At 33.0% G+C, this 23,911-nt stretch overlaps 1 protein-coding gene across 7 annotated transcripts in view; it reads right to left on the reverse strand.

Annotated features, from left to right (window-relative positions):
- Window positions 1-23,911, reverse strand: part of LOC124357894 (protein kinase C and casein kinase substrate in neurons protein 1) — a 153,251-nt gene that overhangs the window by 14,198 nt on the left and 115,142 nt on the right. For 3 of the 7 annotated variants that reach the window (XM_046809999.1, XM_046810001.1, XM_046810000.1), the window contains 6 exons: window positions 20,394-20,542; window positions 18,266-18,454; window positions 12,230-12,292; window positions 7,922-8,148; window positions 3,555-3,675; window positions 1,023-1,130 (listed from right to left, as the gene is read on the reverse strand). In XM_046809999.1, coding sequence (XP_046665955.1) covers window positions 1,023-1,130; window positions 3,555-3,675; window positions 7,922-8,148; window positions 12,230-12,292; window positions 18,266-18,454; window positions 20,394-20,542 — 857 coding nt within the window. Of the gene's footprint in view, window positions 1-1,022; window positions 1,131-3,554; window positions 3,676-7,921; window positions 8,149-12,229; window positions 12,293-18,259; window positions 18,455-20,393; window positions 20,543-23,911 lie in introns of all 7 variants that reach the window. The other 4 variants (XM_046810003.1, XM_046810004.1, XM_046810005.1 and 1 more) reach the window with 3 other exon arrangements.

Here is a 23,911-nt window from a genome sequence, read left to right on the forward strand (position 1 = left end):
AAGTCCTAATCATCCAAAAAAAAAGAATTGGAGAGGGATCTAAGATGATAATAAATATTTTTAAGTTTGGATAATTACAACCTACTTTAAACAACATCTTATTACTACCATCAAGTTTTTGTTCCTGAACAAGTAAAATCAGAAAAGGTGTGTTTTAGTTTAACATTGTTTATAAAACTTTAGATTTCTTTTACTGTATAGATTTTTTAAATTTAAAAAGCTATAAAAGCTATAGGTATTCATTGGGACTGAGAGAACCTCACATCACTTGTAAAAAAACATATGGAACTTGCAATGCACTTAAGAAATAGAAGGAACAAAATACACAGAATAATTATTTTACTAAATTAAAGTCCATTTTATGCAGATAATAAATAAAAAAAATTCTTGATTATCTCATTCTCATTTAGAGATATTGAATTTAACGTTAAACCATGTTTACGTTTTTAAACTTAAAAACAATAAAAAATGTATTTTTTTATAATATATTAGGTTTAACTTAGACAATTGAGGTAATTTTTTTTCAAACTCCTTAGTACTCAAGGAACCTGTCTTAAAATTTCATAAAGATTGAGTGTCAAATAAGGAAATGAGAAATTATTTACTTTTCTATGTCATTTTTTGTTTGGCGCTATCCAGAGTGTGGGGATTGAAAAACGTAAAAACTTTTGCCATAACTGGAAAACTAAGTAAGATAAAAATTCCAAATTTGGTAGTTTTACTTATCTTTACATATAGAACAAAGCTACCAAGTTTCATACAAATCTGAGATGGTGGGTGAAAAATTATTTTTTTCTGGTTGAATTGACGTGGAATGACCCTAATAACTTAATGAAATTTTCTTCCAAAAAAGCCCTTAAAAAAAAATTTTTTTTTAATCGAGATTCATTCAAATTCAGGTAATAACCGAACCTCCCCTGCTTCTGCCCCCCACCCACAGCTGATTTCTGCTCACTGTGTGGTCTCCACCAACCAGACGTTTCCCTTGGTTAACAGAGGTTATACTGCAATAAGGGTATTACATGAGTGTCCTCGCCGACGGGCCGTTGGTTGATTAGCGTGATGCTGCCGGCCGGGAGAGCCTCCTTGGACTTGCCCTTGGCGATGTCTCGGAACTCCTCCGTGTAGTCCTGTCACAACACAACATGCAGCACACTCACACGCCACAGCGTCACAACATTACAGGCCACGCGCTACCTTACAAGTATATCAGGTTCATTGTCACATTGAGATTAATATGGAGCCATTAAGTGACCATTTGGACATTTTGATCACTACAATGTGTCACATGGAGAGGCAACATGTACGATAAACGTCCATAAAGTATCGTTTCAGCATAACGCAGCTGCAGTGCTGCTGTCGCCAATCCACACTGATCGCATTACATTTGTGGTTACTGCGGGCGTTTTACCTGATGATCCCCCTCTTACTGTGAGATTCAGGTTCTAAATTTTTAGTTTAAATACAAAGAATGTCGACTAAACTGAAACACATCATCAGACTACGGATGATTTACAAGAAAGTGCAATGAGTGATGAATGGTATGAAAGTGGGTTGAGTAGGTCAATGAAGGACCTGAAAATCAATTACCGTTTTAGAGGGATTACCATCCGTTTAACAGGACTTCCAACTGCATCTGATCAAGTGATCAAGATATCTAAACAGTACTTAAAAATGGCTCGAGCACCTAAAAGATGGAATGAAGGTTGTGTCTCAAGCACTGTTTCTCACAGATTCAGTCGTTGAACTGTTGTTTCTAATTTTCTCGACATGCTAAAAAAATAATGGAAAAACTTTAATAATGATTTGATTTTGTTCTAAAACTAAATGATGATACAATAATAAAACAGTCTTACAAGAAAAAGGATTTGAACACATAGTATTCTGGTAGAATGTAGAAATAATAGGTTTTTATATGATAGTTAACTTCTGGCTCAATGCAATATAAAGACAAGAACTTTGGGCATATTTCTCGACAAGTATCTAGACATGGGTAATTACAATGAAACTTACTGGCAACCATTACTGAAATCTGCTTTTTGCCAGATATTTTCTTGTTACAATTATTTATAAGAAAATATACAACAGTTAAACACTTCCATCTGTTTTAAGACATGTTCACGATAACCTTACAGTAGCTTACGTACTGTCTGGATATGGTACTGAAAGGGTTATAATTTGTTTTATCATTTAATATGACAAACAATCAATGGATGAGAGATGAATAACATTACACTCTCTGAACATAATGCCGAAAATTTGATAAAAATATACTTTAATAGTAAATTCAAGGGAAATTGCCCCAAAAGTTAAATTTGATGTTAAATTAAAGTCATTACATAACATTAACTATCATTTATTACTATTTTTATTTTTTTTACACATAACTTCAAAATATTCACATGTGAACAACTCCTGTAGGAACTTCATCATCAAGTACGAATAATAAAAACAATTAAAAAAATAACTAAATGTAAAGCTGTTAAAAATAGTGTTCAACACATAAAAATAAAATCGTTACTTGAATTATTTTTTAAAACATTGTTCACCTGCATCCTACATTTATTTATTTATTAAGATATTATTTATTATGACATTTTTAGCGGTCTGGTAAGTTACATTATCTGCTGCGATATTCTATCGGCAATCTCTGAAACTTATCAGCTTGTTCTACATCCATTTGAATGTTTTCCTGAATAATTAGTTTACTGTATTGGCAGAGATATATATATATTGCTACCAGTACATAATAAAAGATAGCGTCATAATTAAAGATAAGAATGAGGGAGAACCTATATTTGATTTCCATGCCATAGTTTTAACTCACTACAATATTTCAAATAAACTGAACATGGCATAACAATACCGAGGTAGTCCTACTGTGTAACTCTAGGTGCGACTTGTCTGCAGACATAATACATGGTCTTTAATAGTTACACCTCGAAATCAAACATCACTGTCGCAAATTTGGACACCTCTTCATTCCTTCTTCAATTGCAATAATTTAATCTTGATGTCAAACACTTAAAATATACTTAGGAACTCAGCACATTAACATCTACAGCCTCTTTATGCATTACCGTACGCTTACTTCTTCAATGGTTTGCAATGATACTTGCACATCACAAGTTTACCTAAGCAAGATTTGGCTGCGCATCGAAAGGACATGGTTTTGGATTTCAACCAAGCAAGCACACTTTAATGCCAGATTAATAGGAGGTAATGCACAAAAAAATACTCTTTTTTAATTACCAGAGGTACAGTTTCTTGATTGATTTTTGATTATTTGCCTTTTCATAACCATAAGAACAAAATTACAATTAAAAATAAAAATTCTACATCTAAATTTACTATGGTCATGAGATTCATGACTACTAGTAACACATTAATTCTAGGAATCTATTACTTTACAGGGTTTAAACGGTTTATTCCTTGCTTGACAAATAAAATGATCATTATAGAATGAAACGAAACTGCAACGTTTGTCCAACAAGGGGAGTGATGCAGCTGAGATATGCAGGGGCATGCAAGGAGGTACCGAGAGGGTCACTTACCTCGAACAGAGGCCAGTTCATGGCCATGTTGACCCCGTGATTGTTGGACCACCATTTCAGGTCCTTCTCGTGATCTGCATTGTTTACTGTGTGGTAGAATTCTTCATAGATTTGCGGTAGGCTGGAAACAAACAAATCATTAAAACTATACGTTCCGTATGAGTCTCATTTACTAGTTTATGTAGGATGAGTAAATACGAAGTTATAATAGGTTACAAGACTGAAGACTAAACTGATGTTTATGTAATGTGTTGTTCAGTTCTAAATAAGAATCTTTTGCTACATAAATAATTTTTTTTACATCTGCTATCCAAGTTATAACACTTCAAATTCTGGAAAATTAATCGGCCTTTTATCTTAGATAAAAAATTTAGAAAATTGGTATAAAAATCGTTTTTAAAACTACAGAATTCATTAAAAAATCACTTGAAATGATAAATGCATCAAGAACTATTCTCTCTTGAAATAGAAAACTGACCCGTTATAAATTTGACTACCATGTACCATTTTAGATGTGTTGTGGCAATATACACGTGCCATAAAACATATTTTACTCATCAACTGAAGTGCAATCACTGCCCAAACCGATGCATAGCTCTAACCTCGAACAACTGATGTACCACATGAATGGCTCTGGACAGGCAAGGTGAGGATGTAAAACACAAACCTTCACTGACCGTTTAGCAAGAGATGAAGTAAAAGAAAAGTCCACCCAGTTACAATCAGTTCACTAGAGAATAACCACATCCCAAGAGATACTAAAAGTGAATATATTTAAATAAATTCATTTTTATCCAATTTCCTAAAAAAACAGATATAAAAATTCAGTACATTCTGGGTAGCCACTGTATTCAATAAGTGTGTAAAATCCCAGCATACATGTGAGCTGCTACCTCATGAGCACTTATCCATCCAGTTGGGAAATTATAGACTTCAATTCCTATCTAATCACTCAAGTGTCCATAAGAAAAGATTTACTGACAAACAAAACAGATGAAGCCAACGACTCGCTCAGGACACAATGCACAATGCTCCTCAAGCAGGAAATGTGCGTACAATATATATATGTAAGCATTGTCGGGCACATGAATACTTCAGCAACTTGGATGACCAACTCCCCCAGTTATATTTCAGTACATCTCAACTGGCTTTCTGGACAAACCAGTTTTAAAGGCAATTAACTGACTGACAAATTGGCAAGAAATGGTTCAAAGAAGCACTTTCTTGGACCTGACCTGGCTTGTGGTATTAGCAAGTCAACTACTTACCAAGCCATTTGGAAACGGTTCAGAAATAAGCACTATTGCCAGTGGCATTTTCTCTGAGCATCACTTGGCAAGAAACTCATTAGAGGAACCAACATCCAGTTCACCAACTGGCTGATGAAGCTACTGATACAGGTAATTTCTCTTATTAATGGACACATTCAATTCAAGAAACAGTTACACGTCTTAGGACTCACTACTGAAGATCATAGGTGTAGACTAGGTTATCAGTTGGAGGTGACGGTTAAACACATTATTTTGGATTGTGAGAGGCTTGAAGGTCCAGGTTAGGAGAAGCTATTTGGAACCTCACAGCCAGGTGATAATTTAGATGTCAGCATTAGGCAGAAGCTCTTGGATCTCACTGAAGATAGAGGAATATGCAGGCCCTGCTAGCGGAACTTTGAAAGAACAAGCTTAGGTTGACATGTAGGGAACTAAAAGTCCTTTTTACTTCTGTTTAATTTAATCTAATATAATCTTTGGCTTCTCTCTTCATCTACACAAAACACAAACGAACAGTGCAAGCAGACTGGATTGAACTAATTTTACTTTAAAATTGAAGGTTGTCTATATCGGATAAACCAAACCAAAGATGGTTTCTGTTTTGACAGTTGTTAAGATGTTACTGCATTATATTTAAGTAACATTTGGAAGAAAACTCTACTTATCAGAACCATGACTTTACTTTAAAACATTATTTTGTACCGTAATGTTTCATGACCCTCCAAATATAAAAACAACTAGTAAAAAAAAATCACTTCCTTTTAACATGATTTATTATTTCGTTTATAGGTAGAATAATTTGGTCTATGGAACAAAGGGCTGTTGTAATTTTCAAGCATTTCAATCTGGATTTGTATAGACTGTTATGAGAAACTTTCTTGGATAAATGAAAGCTTTTCAATTAAGTATTTAGCAATGACCAGCTTTTGTGGATGGCAGAGGTAAGTGATGTAGTAGAGATGTTTAAAAGACTGGTGGTATTATTAGAAAGGTCATAATGAGTACATTATTATTTGATACCACAAACCAACACAGACAGGGCAGGCCTAAGGGGTTTAAATTTCAAAAGTTGGTAAATGCATACTTTTAGACACTTCATAACATTTGTTGTTTTTTACAAAAAGGAAATTCTTAAAAATTAAATTTTAAAAACAAAAAATAATAACTAAATTTTAGAAAGACCAAAACTTATTTTTTAATCTTGTAAAAAGTACTAGTAGTTGAATGGACAAACAGTATTGCCTCTGAATATTAGCAAGGACTGATGGCAACTAACAAAAAACATCCCTCAAGATAGTGCCAATTTTTTAAATTAATAACAATACTAAAATTTAATTATTCAATAACAGGGAACATTCAGGATGATGGGAGGGTCAGACTTTACGCAGAAGGAAGGTGACATTTAAGTTTTGGAATCATGTCACATGGATTGTTCTTGAAATCGTAATGAGAACTTTAATTTTCACAGATTAGTTTTTAACAGTGCAAACTGACTGGTACGGATTGAAACTTCAAAAGTCTTGGATAATATGTTTTTGTAATACAGACACATGAGCTAAATCGTGTTACGCGGGTAACCCGTCAAACAGATGTTATAGCAAGTCCAAAAACAGAAATTTTCCTCAGCCTGTTAACTATTTTGAAAGCGATTGTTTAGAACTGAAGGTTGAAAGCAATTATTTATAACTGAAAGTTGAAAGCGATTATTTAGAACTGAAATGACTGTTTAATTTGTAAATTAGGCTACAAACGTGTTTAAGCATTTGTTTTTTCAAATTTATGTGTGAAATAAATTGTGTGGAAGAACTGACGATAATCATCATGTTCTGAATCATAAATTTTATATTTAAATGGTAACTGAAATATTTGTGGACATGTATAATTTCGTTACAGTTGAGGGAAGTATAACTGAGAAAGAAACATGACTAAGAGAGTAGAGAAAATGTTAGAAGTGACATAAATCTGGTGAAGGTACACCGCGATGGCTACAAACTAAACTCACTCAGGGTCTTGCGAGATGTTGAGACACTTGTGTATCGAAAACATGACTAAGAGAGTAGAGAAAATGTTAGAAGTGACATAAATCTGGTGAAGGTACACCGCGATGGCTACAAACTAAACTCACTCAGGGTCTTGCGAGATGTTGAGACACTTGTGTATCGAAAACATGACTAAGAGAGTAGAGAAAATGTTAGAAGTGACATAAATCTGGTGAAGGTACACCGAGACGGCTACAAACTAAACTCACTCAGGGTCTTGCGAGATGTTGAGACACTTGTGTATCGAAAACATGACTAAGAGAGTAAAGAAAATGTTAGAAGTGACATAAATCTGGTGAAGGTACACCGAGATGGCTACAAACTAAACTCACTCAGGGTCTTGCGAGATGTTGAGACACTTGTGTATCGAAAACATGACTAAGAGAGTAGAGAAAATGTTAGAAGTGACATAAATCTGGTGAAGGTACACCGCGATGGCTACAAACTAAACTCACTCAGGGTCTTGCGAGATGTTGAGACACTTGTGTATCGAAAACATGACTAAGAGAGTAGAGAAAATGTTAGAAGTGACATAAATCTGGTGAAGGTACACCGCGATGGCTACAAACTAAACTCACTCAGGGTCTTGCGAGATGTTGAGACACTTGTGTATCGAAAACATGACTAAGAGAGTAGAGAAAATGTTACAAGTGACATAAATCTGGTGAAGGTACACCGAGATGGCTACAAACTAAACTCACTCAGGGTCTTGCGAGATGTTGAGACACTTGTGTATCGAAAACATGACTAAGAGAGTAGAGAAAATGTTAGAAGTGACATAAATCTGGTGAAGGTACACCGAGATGGCTAACTACTCATCTTGCGAGATGTTGAGACACTTGTGTATCGAAAACATGACTAAGAGAGTAGAGAAAATGTTAGAAGTGACATAAATCGGTGAAGGTACACCGAGATGGCTACAAACTAAACTCACTCAGGGTCTTGCGTGATGTTGAGACACTTGTGTATCGAAAACATGACTAAGAGAGTAGAGAAAATGTTAGAAGTGACATAAATCTGGTGAAGGTACACCGAGATGGCTACAAACTAAACTCACTCAGGGTCTTGCGAGATGTTGAGACACTTGTGTATCGAAAAAAGTGTTTCTTTGAAGAACTGAAGCCTCTGGGTCTCCATTTCCTGGCACTTGTCGAACACCACCGTCATGTCCTCCATGTACTTGGGGTTGTAGGCGTTCAGCTCCTGCAAGGCCAGCTCGTACTTTTCCTTCCCTTTCTGAACTTCTTCCTTCGACTTCTGGACCCTGTCCTGCATCTTCTTCACCTATGACATACACCACATAGATTAAACTTGTCCCACAAAACAGTCATTTCCTTGATGTTTTGAAAGCTCTAGGCATTCAACTCATCAAGGAATAATTTGTGCTGCTCCTTGTCGTTCTGTACTTCCTCCACATTCTGGACTCTGACTTGCATCATATCATTAATTTATATCATTGTATATTCATTTGCTTTCATCCAATGTAAAAATTATTAAGAAAAAAGTAAATAAAACTACTGTAACTACCAAAACTATATCTATCCATCAGACTATGTATTTACTCATGATCAGGAGAAAAGCTAAAAAATATTCCTTCAGCATAATCGAAAAAAGGTGGATTTTAAGTGTGGCTATTGTCTCAAATTATTAAACTAAAAATAGATGATCAGTTTGAAGGTTAAATTGTACCAACAATTGCATTAAGAACCTGGAATGATACTTTCAAAAGTTGTAAGCCTAAAATATTTAAATGCAAATATTTTGTGATGTGTCAGAAGAAGATAGCCTTGCTATCGAAAGGCCTCACAAAAAATAAAAGTATTAAATATTGGTTTTATGTTTTAGTGTAATCAAATAAGTGGTTTCTAGAAATGTTTACATGGTTTAGCAGCAATCAGTTATAAATTATGTTTGTGAAAGTATACAACTTGGATTTACTCGATATTATTGCCCCAACTTTGGAAAAACTTTGTATTTCCAACATTTGGAAATCTTATAAGAATATAAATTATTGTAAATGATGTGAGGATTCTACGTTTTACTCTATCATGCCTAATAACTGAGATACTACACCTCGTTTCTGATATTTTGAACGGTTGCCATGTTGAAGGCTTAAAGATATAAAAACGTTGGTGGTACAAAAATTATTAGACATTCTCAAAACTTCTAAACCATGATGTCTATATTTTTGAATAACTTAAATTATACTTTACATAAATGTAAATGGCCATTATCTTGAAACTTTTTGTTGGTTAAAGCGGATATCTTATTCAAGGTGTGTGTTAGTGTGCTATTTCTATGCCAAGTTTAATTAAAATCAGTTGAAAATTATTTCAGTTATCGTGTTTACAAGGCTACATTATTTTCCATAAGAAAATGTGTCACAAACAAATATACATTTTTGGATTATGGTGGCTTTAGATTCTTAGAGCCAGGATTAATAAAAAGAACTGCATAGCAGTTGGAAATTCTGTCATGACGGTTACTCTATGTAATCTTGCCAATAGGGGATTTTCATGAATTAATTCAATAGGCCGGATACAAGCACGGAATAGACACGCCAAACCTAATAACAAGACAACAATGTAAAATTTCCTAATCGGGTCAATTGTTATACCAATTCACAGTTATCTCTAATGACAATTTCTGATCAAATAAAAGAATGATCACTCTTCTGTTATCAGTAGCAGAAACAATCAAGTAGGTAAATACTGTTCACCGCACAAAACTGTGCTACCATTCCACTAGGATACGGTTTCTTGAGTAAAAGAACATTTTTCATACAGTTGTTTCATCGTATAAAATTACGTCTTAAATTAAAGTTTGTTCATAAAACATCATTTTATAAATAAACAACTAATGTAGGAATTTATAATGGGTTTTAATTATTTCTAACAATGACTGGTGTAGTTAGAATTTTATTTGGATACGTCTTAGTTTATTGAAGAGTCAAATTGGATCTTGAAAAACAATAATTTATCCTAATTATTTAGTTTGCTGCTAGAAGGTTCCTAACAATATCTCTTAAGGGATGAGCTCCTCTGTTTGTCATATCCGATTACACAATCAAATTTTATTTCTTCTTTTTTTTCTTTTTATTCACTTCAACAAATTAAATTCATTCTATTATAATACAAATACACTTAACATATTTTAACAAGTTACATCTATCATTAATAAAGTCCGTAATAAATTAATTTTTAATGTCTTGAGTTTATGCGCGACAAGGCCCTTGCCAGAGATCAATCAATTTTAATTACACTACTTTTGTTTACCTTATTTAAGATACATTTCATGTTACAAAAATTTTATGGAACAGTGCTCTGTTCGTTTTATCTTTACTTTATTGTATATATTTTTTGAGAATAAAGCTATTCATTCATTCTCAAACACCCAGCACTTTGATTACTTGTTCGCTCCTCTGTTTGTGGTCTGTAAAGATTTATTGCTGTCCTTCATTCACAGCATAGGAGAAAGTATAATAATAAAAAAAACTCATCTAGCATTCAGTGGAAATACTCAAATTTGGGAACATTCAGCTAAAAAAGTTGTAGACCTACAAATATTTATCTATCTAAATGTTTGCTAGCATTGGTTGTGAGCAAGAAGACAGCGATTTTTATCCAATTTGTATACCGGTGTGTATAAAGACCCCGACATATCATATGATTAGAGTACTTAAAGAGCATCTTGGTCATATAAAAGAGCATTTTTTTATACATACGTAATAAAAATGCTCTTTTATCATTTAAAATAAATGAACACGTAGCATTTAGTTCAGAGACCCTGGAATCTAAATTGTTTTGCATTTTTACCTTCACTTAATGTTTTAATCTGTGGTATATTGAATAAAATCATAGATTAAAATAACTGACAAGCATACTTCAATAGTATTATAATCCACAGTGATTTCCATGCTAAACCAATCTCAACCCGTTGCCTTCTCGGGGCTGCCAACTGTATATATCAGACAATGGCGCCACTGTTATCACTTATCAATTACAACACGCATCTCTATTTACGGGCGACTCACGCTTCAAGAGGGTTACGTCATGTTGTCTATCGAGGTTAGTGGGTAAAAAAATAGCTGTCATTCTTGTGTTATCTCTGCCACCTCCGTCACCTCTCTGTGTCCTCAATTCTTTACTGTCATAAATGTTATTTACTTATCTCAAACAGAATAATCAATATTACTACTAATAAGTTAACACAATGGTCCTAATGGTTGAAACAAATACAGCGAATAAACAAATATTAGAAATACAAAACTTTTAACCCTTTGGAGTAAAAACTTAAAAAGAGCAAAACAAATTTATACAAATTAAAGAATAAAGAGTGCACAATTTAGCTTCAGTTTGAAACATGCAACATAGTGTGCCAAATTTATAATATAAATACAATAACAATAATTACAATACAATACATTCAACAATATTGCTAATTGTCAGAATTCTTAAGTCATATCCAGTCTACTTCAAATAACTTCTTTCAATTAAAATTTTATAAAATTAATCTACATACTGCTCAAGATAAAATTCTAATCCTAAATAATTTCAAGTCGAGTCTACGCACAGGCCATTAAGGCTCATGTAGGCTCTTTTCCCATGTTATTTTTAATTATACAGAAATTAGGTAGCAAATTAACTAAATCATAAATGCTATTTTCACTAGGTTTGTATTATCTAATTTCAAATTTTTCTCTTTATTTCAATATATGGATTTAATTTCTTTGTGATATAAGACTTTTTAATATTATTGTATATTTTACTCCATTATATATCAAAATGCTACATTTGTTTTCTTCTTAAATATAAAATATTTTCTTTTGTTTTTTCAGTAATTTGTGGAAATAAATGTGATTTGATTTAAAATTTTATAATATAAGATTATTTCCAAATTAAAGTTATTGTAATTATTGAACATTTACAGTTTAATCAATATCATGGCACTGAGAATCACAATGACAATATATCTTTGGGCAATCTTTTAATGCATAGCTAAATATGAAATATAGTTTTATATCATCAAATAACCAATTACACTGACAATATATCTTTGGGCAATCTTTTAACGCATAGCTAAATATAAAATATAGTCTTATATCATCAAAGAACCAATCATATTGACAATATATCTTTGGGCAATCTTTTAATGCATAGCTAAATATGTAATATAGTTTTATATCATCAAACGACCATTTTACAAAATATAATCATCACCTACAAACAGGCTAGCCTGCAAAGGCTAATAATATGCATCTGCCAAACTTGGGTAACAATTATTTTGGCAAGAAAACCAAACAAATAATCTAGAGTAGTTTGTTAGTGTTTATATGCAAACAAACACGCGAGAACAACAAACATACCTTTTTGAGCTTTTTGGAAGGAGGAGTGATCAATAGAGTGAAGCTGTGGTTGAGGAGGGACTTCTGGAACAGGAGGTTATAGGAGGGGTTATAGGAGAGCTCTTATCTGATGATGGCTGGAGATGATATAGTCTACTAGTTCATCGGTAATGATACTAATGCAGTGCAGTTACTTCCTAAAAGAAATACAATATCTCAAAAGGTTACTTTTAATCGTTTGAAATATATGAACATTTTCCTTTCTTACTTTAACCTCGCTTAATGAAGTAAAACTTGATATTACTATCTTCAGAGTGGATTTTAAAAAATATTCCAAAACTTTAGTATGAAATGATTGGAATAACTTAAAAATATTATTTCTTGTTTCAGTTTATTTAGTTTAATTAAACTTGCAACTATTATTTTCAGGGTGAATTTTTATAACTCAGCTAATTTAAACACAAAAAAACTTAGTATAGTGTCTCAAAACAGTGAATTGAGTAAAGAAAATAATGGAAAGAGGTACAAAAGTACGAAAGCAGCTAATGCGTTGCTACATTGTTCTATCAGCATCAGTTGATTCTTGTTTTAGTACAAGTTCACTCTGTCATAAGCTACGATAACAACATTAAATTTCTATTTAGTGTCAAAAAAAGCTACCTACATACACGCAAAAAAAGTGTGAGACTAAAAAAGTTTTGAATTATAAAAAAGACCTAGTAAAAATAAAAACTCTAACATTGTTCTAAGGTTGTTTGTTCCCTTGATATAAGGTTAGATTTCTAAGGGAGTGCAGTTAACCCTCTGGGTGATGGGCATATTTTGATTGAATGTGTGCATGTTAATAAAACGTTTTTCAAACAGCAAAAAATGTACTATAATATATTATGTCGCATACCATTGTATTGTATGTTCTAAGGAATCAGAAAATAATAGCATAAGTAAACTTACCATTATCTGATGATCCATTGCACCAACAGAGTTAAAATTTATTTTTGCAAAACACTTTTTTTAATCCTCACAACCAGTGCCTTATTATATAAACAACAATTAAAAATGTGAAATAGCCATTTTGTTTACTCTTTTAAGTACATTCAAAAAACTAAACTTATATAGCTCAATTCATAAAAATACTCACATATATATATATATATATATATATATATATATATATATATTTAATTTTAATTTCAATAAACATTGAATCACAAAAAGTATTGCTCCGCCGGGACTCGAACCCGGATCTCTCACTTGCCAGGTGAATGTGCTACCATTACACCACAGAGCGCTCACTTTTTATGATTCAATTATTTTGTATTTGGCTTTTTCTTTCACATATGTGTTTAAATAACCAAACTAACATATGATCGGAAGACAAATACCTGTCAAATGACTTTTATTTATATTCATTAAATTTGTATAAGTGGCAATAGCCTAATTTAATTTTAATTTCAATAAACATATGTATAATTTGTACGTATGTATAATAATTATATATATATATATATATACATTCATTAAATTTGTATAAATGGCAATAGCCGAATTTAATTTATTTCAATAAACATTGAATCGCAAAAAGTACTTGCTCCTCCGGGACTCGAACCCGGATCTCTCACTTGCCGGGTGAATGTGCTACCATTACACCACAGAGCGCTCACTTTTTACGATTCAATTATTTTGTATTTGGCCGTTTCTTTCACATATGTGTTTAAATAACCAAACTAACATATGATCGGAAGACCAAATTAAATTCGGCTATTGCCATTTATACAAATTTAATGAATGTAAATAGAAGTCATTTGACACGTATTGGTCTTCCGATCATATGTTAGTTTGGTTATTTAAACACATATGTGAAAGAAACGGCCAAATACAAAATAATTGAATCGTAAAAAGTGAGCGCTCTGTAGTGTAATGGTAGCACATTCACCCGGCAAGTGAGAGATCCGGGTTCGAGTCCCGGCGGAGCAAGTACTTTTTGCGATTCAATGTTTATTGAAATAAATTTTATATATATGTACGAATCAAGTTCCGACACATCAAGATCACTAGTGTCTTCTAAATCACTTTTTGCATCATCTAATGTCTCTGATTTGATCTGAACCTAAATTGTTATTCATTGCAACTAAATACAGCACAATTCAAAACAATAACACAGCAGACACCACTACTGTACAGGTGTAACAACAACAGACAAACAACTGGTTGACAAACATTGATATATAGCCCGCCAAAACAATTGATTAGATTCTATAGAGGATACAAAAGAAACCTTATAATTTTGTGATTATGGCACTGTATGAAACATTAGATTTTGACAAGAATCGTTGAAAGAATTCGTGTTGCAAACAATGCTTACATAATCGTTGCGCTCACTGCGATATCACTTGGTGGACAATATAATCGATATCACTAGGTGGACAATATAATCGATATCACTTGGTGGACAATATAATCGATATCACTTGGTGGACAATATAATCGATATCACTTGGTGGACAATATAATCGATATCACTTGGTGGACAATATAATCAATATCACTTGGTGGAAAATATAATCGATATCACTTGGTGGACAATATAATCAATATCACTTGGTGGACAATATAATCGACATCACTTGGTGGGGAATATAATCAATATCACTTGGTGGAAAACATAATCGATATCACTTGGTGGGGAATATAATCAATATCACTTGGTGGACAATATAATCGATATCACTTGGTGGAAAATATAATCGATATCACTTGGTGGGGAATATAATCGATATCACCTTGTTGGAAAATATAATCGATATCACTTGGTGGACAATATAATCAATATCACTTGGTGGAAAATATAATCAATATCACTTGGTGGACAATATAATCAATATCACTTGGTTGAAAATATAATCGATATCACTTGGTGGAAAATATAATCGATATCACTTGGTGGGGAATATAATCAATATAATTTGGTGGAAAATATAATCGATATCACTTGGTGGAGAATATAATCAATATCACTTGGTGGAAAATATAATCGATATCACTTGGTGGACAATATAATCAATATCACTTGGTGGAAAATATAATCGATATCACTTGGTGGGGAATATAATCAATATCACTTGGTGGAAAATATAATCGATATCACTTGGTGGACAATATAATCAATATCACTTGGTGGAAAATATAATCGATATCACTTGGTGGACAATATAATCGATATCACTTTGTGGGGAATATAATCGATATCACTTGGTGGACAATATAATCGTCGCAACTGATAATATTATCACCATTAGGGTTAAAGGAAACCCCTTCCTATTAATAACTTATGTCTCACAAGCATCTTCAGTTTCTTCATTTACCTTGTGACCATTTCCAAAATAAAACACCCAAGCAGGCAATACTTTTATTTCATCTGAAATTTTTCCTTAAACACCATTACAATCATTTTATATTGGATGAGTGAGATTGTAATGTACACATGGTCAGCTTCTACACGATAAAGATTAACTTGTAGGTATATAATTCACTCTAAAAATGTAATTGATATATTATTACAAACCAAGGACAAAATAACACAACACAGCATTTCAAACAAGCACAGCTAGTAAGCAAAGGTTTTAGAAAAACATAAATAATGTGCAATATAACAGTGGAATGCAATCAATTGGTATTGGCCCATGCCATTCTTTTTTACAAATTCTTACATGAATTCAAAAAGTTTGAGAAGAAAAGCAGCTCTATATAACATCTATTTGAATAGATGTCCCCAATATATTTGAATAGTAATAGTTTATTTTAATCTATATATATAAAAATGAATGTTTGTGTGTTTGTCCTTTATGGAATCGTAAATTATGTGACCGATCATTATGAAAATTTGTATGTATATGTATTTTTCCACGGAGAAGGTTTATACGCTATGTCCATTGATGTAACTTGCCACCAGGCGGCGCATTAAAAGTTTTCGAAACGCCTGCACATTGTAAACTGCGATTACGAGAGAGATACGTATATTAAACAGTGAAACACTATTTAAAGGCGCTAAGTTATGATGTATATTTGTCTTTAAACTAAATTTTTGGTTGAACTTAAAGCTTGAGTGGTAGACCACTTTGTAATAAAGTACATGTGCATGTACAATACATTTTTGACAGATTTATTTGATCGTGACATCAAGATAAAATCTACATTGGCGTTGGAAATATAATTCACTTCAACCCGAAGTGCTCATACGTGGGCAAAACTTACAAAAAGCGTGCGAAGCCGCGGGAAACAGCTAGTAACACATACAAATTAATACAATTTTACAATCAAAACAGTAATCCTTTTTGTAAAAAACATGTTCTAAGTTGATAAATAATGGCTGATAAAGCATACCAGTAAAATTAAAATTAACATGGATCACTTAGGAAGAATACCGTTTCCCTATTTCTTCTATATTAAAATGATAACATATAATCATTAATGTATAATAAAAAAAAATGTTTACAATAAAACAAGCAAAGTGGATATTTTATAAAAAATTATAAATAAAAAGAACGGATGTTTGCTACAAGACAATGTGCAAAAACAAGCTAGTGCAGCCAATACAGGAGCTATAGGATCCTGCCTGATAGCAGCTATGCAGGCCCTGGACCTCTAATCTTTACCAGTAATGTTGGATGGGACAAGCATGTGCAGCCAATACAGGAGCTGTGGGATCCTGCCTGACAGCAGCTATGCAGGTCCTGGACCTCTAATCTTTACCAGTAATGTTGGATGGGACAAGCATGTGCAGCCAATACAGGAGCTGTGGGATCCTGCCTGACAGCAGCTATGCAGGTCCTGGACCTCTAACCTTTACCAGTAATGTTGGATGGGACAAGCATGTGCAGCCAATACAGGAGCTGTGGGATCCTGCCTGACAGCAGCTATGCAGGTCCTGGACCTCTAACCTTTACCAGTAATGTTGGATGGGACAAGCATGTGCAGCCAATACAGGAGCTGTGGGATCCTGCCTGACAGCAGCTATGCAGGTCCTGGACCTCTAACCTTTACCAGTAATGTTGGATGGGACAAGCATGTGCAGCCAGTACAGGAGCTGTGGGATCCTGCCTGACAGCAGCTATGCAGGTCCTGGACCTCTAACCTTTACCAGTAATGTTGGATGGGACTAGCATGTGCAGCCAGTACAGGAGCTGTGGGATCCTGCCTGACAGCAGCTATACAGGTCCTGGACCTCTAACCTTTACCAGTAATGTTGGATGGGACAAGCATGTGCAGCCAATACAGGAGCTATGGGATCCTGCCTGACAGCAGCTATGCAGGTCCTGGACCTCTAACCTTTACCAGTAATGTTGGATGGGACAAGCATATGCAGCCAGTACAAGAGCTATGAGATCCTGCCTGTTAGCAGCTAGGCCTCTGATTTTTCTGTCATTAGAATGTAGAATTGGTATGTGAAACTGTTAGTAGACACCCAACAACGTGGGAAGCACAACAAACTCTCTTTCTCTGGCTGCCAGGACTGCAGAAGTTCAACAAAATGGAGCATTTTAGTAAAGGAGCATCCAAACTCCTAATAGGACCTGAATCAGGATGCAGACTGAGCACGGCACTAAATAAAGGGAATTTCATGGACAGAGAAGACAACCACTTAGGGACAGTGACCCAGAGCAAACATCAAATCAAAGATCTTCTTAGAAATTATGACTGTAAGGGAACTTGTATAGGTTAAGAGGTATTATGTAAAGGACTCTTTGCAATATTACAAATTTAAAAGGAGGATTTCGATGATCGCATAATTTTTTACGAGACAGTCAAAAACTTTCTATGTTTGGAAAGAGAGCTGGATACCTTAACTACAACTGACAAGACTAACTGGAGACCTGGTTGAGAATACTTAAGATGCCAATAAATAGAAGTCGGATGTATGTACGACAGCAGTATTAACGGAGAAACTAGAACTAAAAAAAGGGTTTTGGATCAAGTGGCAACAACAAAACACGAGCAGCCTGCAACACAAAGGGAAGCTGTAGCTTTGTAGATATAGATGTAAAGTTCACGTGCCTGTACCTGGTCCATGGAGAAGGAACTGTCTCCGGTGGCATTCCTCTCCTGGTTGCTGGCACTCTTCTCCTGTTTGCAAGCCGTGTGGTAGTCACTTTTCGCCTTGTTCACTTTTGCCAGCAGCTTCGCCCATGGTTTCTGAGCCTTCTTGAATGCGTCCTCCATCTCCTTCCTCTCTTTGATTTGAATCATCGACTGGAACAAAAGATTCTTCAATTAAACAATCGAATATTTCTCCAAATATCATTTTTCAATAATGTTCCTAATCTTGCAGTCTTATATTCAGGTGGTTATTTACTGATATCCTACCGTCCGTGGCATGTCAGAGGTTTAAGTCTTAGCTTCACATCCGGGGGACCCAGGATTCTATTTTAAGCACAGCACTTTTACATGGTAATAAATAATCATCAAAGTCCAGCGTGACGTAATGTAATAACACGGTTCTAGACTAGAACTTCAGATATTAACAAAAACTTTTTCTGATATCAACTTTTTTCAGGTTCAATTAGCTGCACTTACGCGTTAAAGATATTCTTGTCAATATTAAGACTCATTGAATTCTACCAGATAACCTAGACATAATGACTGACCTATAGAGAATCAGTCTGACTGGAAACTAACTGGAAATCATGTCATAAATTCTGAAAATGAAAAGTATTTTTATTTCCCCTTTGATTAGATTTAATAGTGTAAAACATCAACGGTTAATACGGAATAAGTACACATAAACTTAAGCGGTTAGTAAAAGTCTTGATTATTAACTAACACAGCCAAGAGTAAAATCATAAATTTTACCTAGTGCTGGCTAAACAAAAAACTAATAAAAAGCTGATGGATATAAAGACTGATGTGCACATTTGAAGTCAATGTCAGTCTCCCACACCACATTCCAACACATTGGTGGACTAATACGTGACAGAACATGTAAAATCAAAAAAAGTTTTACTTCAAATTTCATCTTAAGTCTGTTTCACCTTGAATGACCAACACTTTGAAAGATTACAATCTGATTCTGACTGTGTGAACTCAATTATAATCATTCTAGGAAAGGAGAGAAAGATAATAAATTGTGAACTTTGTGTATTCGTTTTATCACATTTGTAAAAGGAACCTGAAATTTTCAAATTACAGCTTTATTCTTAGATACACAAAAATCAATTTTAGAAACTGTAAGATGAGAGTTGAAAAAACCTTGATTGGATTAAAACTGATAATATTGAAAAGTTGATAATATTTTTATATATTAATATAATATACACTTAATTATTTTACATACTTTTGTCTCACTCATTATTAAGGTACCCTTATAATAAAACGATCCAAGCATAACAATCAAGTGACTGACCAATCTCATAAATCTCTAATGACAAAAATTAAATACATGGTTTTTTTATTTTAACCATAAATCAAATTGATAGTATTAACTGTTATAGTATTATTTTCTACTATAGAGTAATGTATGTTCAACTAAACTCACAAAGTTTTCTGATGCCTTTGAAATATTATGTCTTTTGTTTTGGTAAGCATACCGAATATAAACTTCAAAATCCAATATGATCTACTCACTCAATATCAATTTCAAGAATGTTTCAACCTTATATTACTTAAAGAGTTTAATTTATATAGACCCATGTGTATAATGTTTAGGAAATTATACATAATTGAAAGATTATTCAAAAAGTTGTACACTTTGTGTAAAACATTTGTCACAAAATACATAATTATTTGTTTTTAAAGATGAAAAATGCTGTGTAATGTGTAATATTACCCATGGAAATGTAAAAGATTAAATTTTTTGTGGTCACAATGACAAAATTTTAGATTTTTTATTTAAATCTGTAACTAAACCATCCTAAGGTCTTGCTAGGATTTTAAACACTGAGCTGAAGGAGTTCCTTGTCAGCAGATGTTATTTGAATTTTGATTGACATTCCCAGTCAACCTGGACAAACCAGATTTCCATTTTGAAACCAGCACGTAAATATACACAACGTACGAATACCGAAACCTAACCTTATCACCTCAAATCTTCCAAATACATGTCCTTAAAGTAGCTGGAATACTAACGCTACGCCGCAGTCGTGTGCATTGTTGAGATCATAACTAAGGTCAAAAGATGATCAAAGAATACTACCTTGTGGTATGTGTCCTTCTGCCACGTTTTGACCTTGTGTATGGACTCGTTGACCAGGTTGTCCTTGACTTTGAGGTGGAGTTCACAGAGTCTGTCAGCTTCCACCAGCACACCCTTCCATGCCGCTTCCGTCGTCCCATACTCTGGCCCTGGCAACACAACACAGGACGGGTGAGTAGGAGTGAGAGAGATTCTGGATTGAGATCTTCCGCAGCATGATGAAGGCAATACCTCTATGGATGCTGTTTACTAATTTGGTAATGGCAAAATATGAGGAAAGGAGATACATCTGATACTGCTAAATGGCCATATTACATAATTTTTGAAAGAATCAATTTTTGTTGAGAACTTTAGAAAAAGAAAATTTTGATGAAAACAGAAATTGCAAGTTATGACGAAGTTAACTTTCATATAACTTTACCTGTATAAAAGTGCACTTTTTGTAAAATATTAAAGTACTACATGGATGTACTCACCCTTCATTTACAAACTTTCATCTACATCTGTAGATCCTAATGCACCCTTTGTTGATTATCAATAATATATTTACAACTGGATGTATGTAATCATAATAGTTTATATGAAATATGTATTAGGTAAAGGCATAACACAATTAAATGGATGTAAGAGAACTTAGATTCACTTGTTTAAGAACATAATTATATAGAGTCCATAATTAATACTCCTAATTACACTTTCTTTATGAGTTCCCAAGTTCTTTCTAAAAAAAAGAAAAAAAACGGCCGATCCCCAGAACAAGGACATGATGCTCATTGGGAATGATAAATAATTGATAATAACAAGTTATTCATTCATAATAAAAGACCTTAACAAATAACAGAATAATTTCGAAGCGATGTATAATCATGAAAATTTACTGTTTTTAAGGTTCAATTAATTTATTATGGTAATGTGTTCCTAGTATTTTACAATTTACTGTCAGCCAATAAATATCAATTAATCTAAAAACTACAAAAAACCTACTTTCCAAGTTTGACCTCAAATCTAGAATTTATTTAGAGTTTAGAACATAAACGTTCCAGTTTTTTATGTTAAAATTTTAAAAAATTAAGTTTTAGACTTTACTGAACGAGTTGAAATCTTAATTTTTTCTATACTGATGTACCTAACACTATTGACAAGACAAGGCTAAAAAACAAGATAGATCCTCATTTCAGACTAATTGTCAAAAGTCATATTCAAATACATTAGTTAAATAGAAAATACTAGAGTAAATCTCTAGTGTAAAACTCTTAATGTTTTCCACTAGTTGCAGTGCCATAAACAGTACTGACAAGGCAAATTGTGGACAGAAGGTCCAGGTATTCTTGTTTGTCAAACCCATTAGTACAAAGTCGGCGAGAAATTTCACTGCTCTTGACAGAAAAGTCAAGTGGAACAAAGAAACCCGGCCAAGTCCGAGAAAGGGGAAGGTGCAACTTTCTGATAACTGATCAATGATTCAGCAAGGGTTCACAGGTCACTTTCGCTGAGTGATTCTTGGGGCTTTCTACGGCAGTTGTGGCATCGGTTGCCAACTGGCAACACTTAACTCAGTGACTTGCACTTTTTAGACATTCTGCACCAATATACCTGACCACACTGGCAAGAACATGTTGTACCAAAATACAGTGTAACATTCATCCAATTTCCTTTAGAACATGTATTGTTTCCCTACTTTGGAATTCAGGGATACAAATATTTTTGTTCCTGGCCATTTTTCTACTCTACATAACAATTCTGATTTTTAAAAATTGTATCTATAAACATTTACAATAGCGTGCAAGACATAAAACACTAATAAAATTGTTGAAAAAGTTTAAATTTGTTTATTTCTATATTTGTTTATATCTAATTTTAAAAAACAAATCAAAGAATATATTTATATTTATGCTTTTTATATCAACCATTATAACATCACTGTAAAAAACATAAAAACTGAACTCAAACAATAACAGGATACACAAAATGGTAGAGAAAAGAGTATTTGTAAGGTTTGGCAAAGATATAAAATAAAATTACAGGAATATAGAATATCATCTGGTTGCCTTGATTTTAAAATTAGCTGATACATAATTCAAAATTTTAAAGAATAATAAAATTAGATATAAATTAAGTTTAAAATTTTGACCATAAATGGCAAATTCCTTTTAAGCTGAAGCTATTTTAAATGTATTTTGACTATATTACATTTAAAATAGAAGTCTAAGAAATGTAATAACATAAAAAAATCACAACATTAATCACTCTTACTCTTATGGAGAAATTTGTTTTGCCAATATAATTTTTGGGATAAAATTTACAGGTAAGTTAACAGTATTTTTATGATGCAGTCAATGGATATTTTTTGTTTCACGATCGCAAATATTTAGTTTGTTAAAATTTTACAAATAACGATTAATTAAAGGCATAACGCATTTAGGTTTTTATGTTACCTGTAATGGTTATTCCGATACTGCACCAGTTACACAACAATGGTATTTTCAGCCATTTTTCTGTAAATTTGTTGATTATATTTAAACTCATTATATTCTAAGATAACATTCATAGACTTGCCATTGTTTTTTTTTATCAGGAAAACAGACACACACATGGATTTAAGTTGGTCTTATCAACTAAGACTGTTTCTGTACACAAATAATCAAGTAGAAATGACAATTCCTTACACTTGTTTGACAACTATTGGCATAGATTTAGAAAATACAAAATAACTTTTTATATAGGAAATGTATTAGTAGCTTCGGTCCTCTACTAAAGATAACAATTACAATAGGTTGGAAAATGTGCTGAACAGCTTTTAATACAAACTTTACAGTCGTTTCCGAGTTTACACACTTTATCTGGTGGCAGTGTTTAAAGATGATACAAGTAAAAATATCACTACCCTGCCAACACGAACAGCCAGAACTATGTTTCACTCAAGTAACAAAATACTGATCGCTTCTTGTTATCAATTGTACTCAGTCATCACAAATTATTTAGTCCGAAAAATAAAATCTCACACATTTTCAAAATAGTACAAATATTAGACCTGATTGTATTGCTACTTCACTGGTTTCAAACAAAATAGTGTTATTTAAGTAACTATTACATATTGCAATTCTTAAATGCTGGAATTACAAAATTAACGACATTGTTGTTATCAGGATATGGTTATTATTCACATTTTGTTCAGTGTAACTTTAATTTATCATAAAAAAGTTATATTTCAATAACTAATATACATTAGTTCTAAAATTAAGGATGATGAAAAATTAATTTCCTTGATTTCCAAAGAACGAAATCATAAACAATTTAAGTAACAAGTTCAGGAGCTATATTATACATAAACTCGTAAAACAAACTCTCTGGAGTTGGTAAATTGTATAAAGGCAAACAAAAATAGTAACATAAAAACGGGTTAGAAATGCTTAGTTTACAGTCTGTATGTGATTTAAATATTATTTTAATAAACCAGAAGCCAGTAAAGACAAAAAACTACAAATGTGGTTTCAAATCAATGTTTTTGCAGTCTCAAA

This window comes from Homalodisca vitripennis, chromosome 3 (assembly GCF_021130785.1).
Source record: "Homalodisca vitripennis isolate AUS2020 chromosome 3, UT_GWSS_2.1, whole genome shotgun sequence".
In the NCBI taxonomy this organism is placed as follows: Eukaryota; Metazoa; Arthropoda; class Insecta; order Hemiptera; family Cicadellidae; genus Homalodisca; species Homalodisca vitripennis.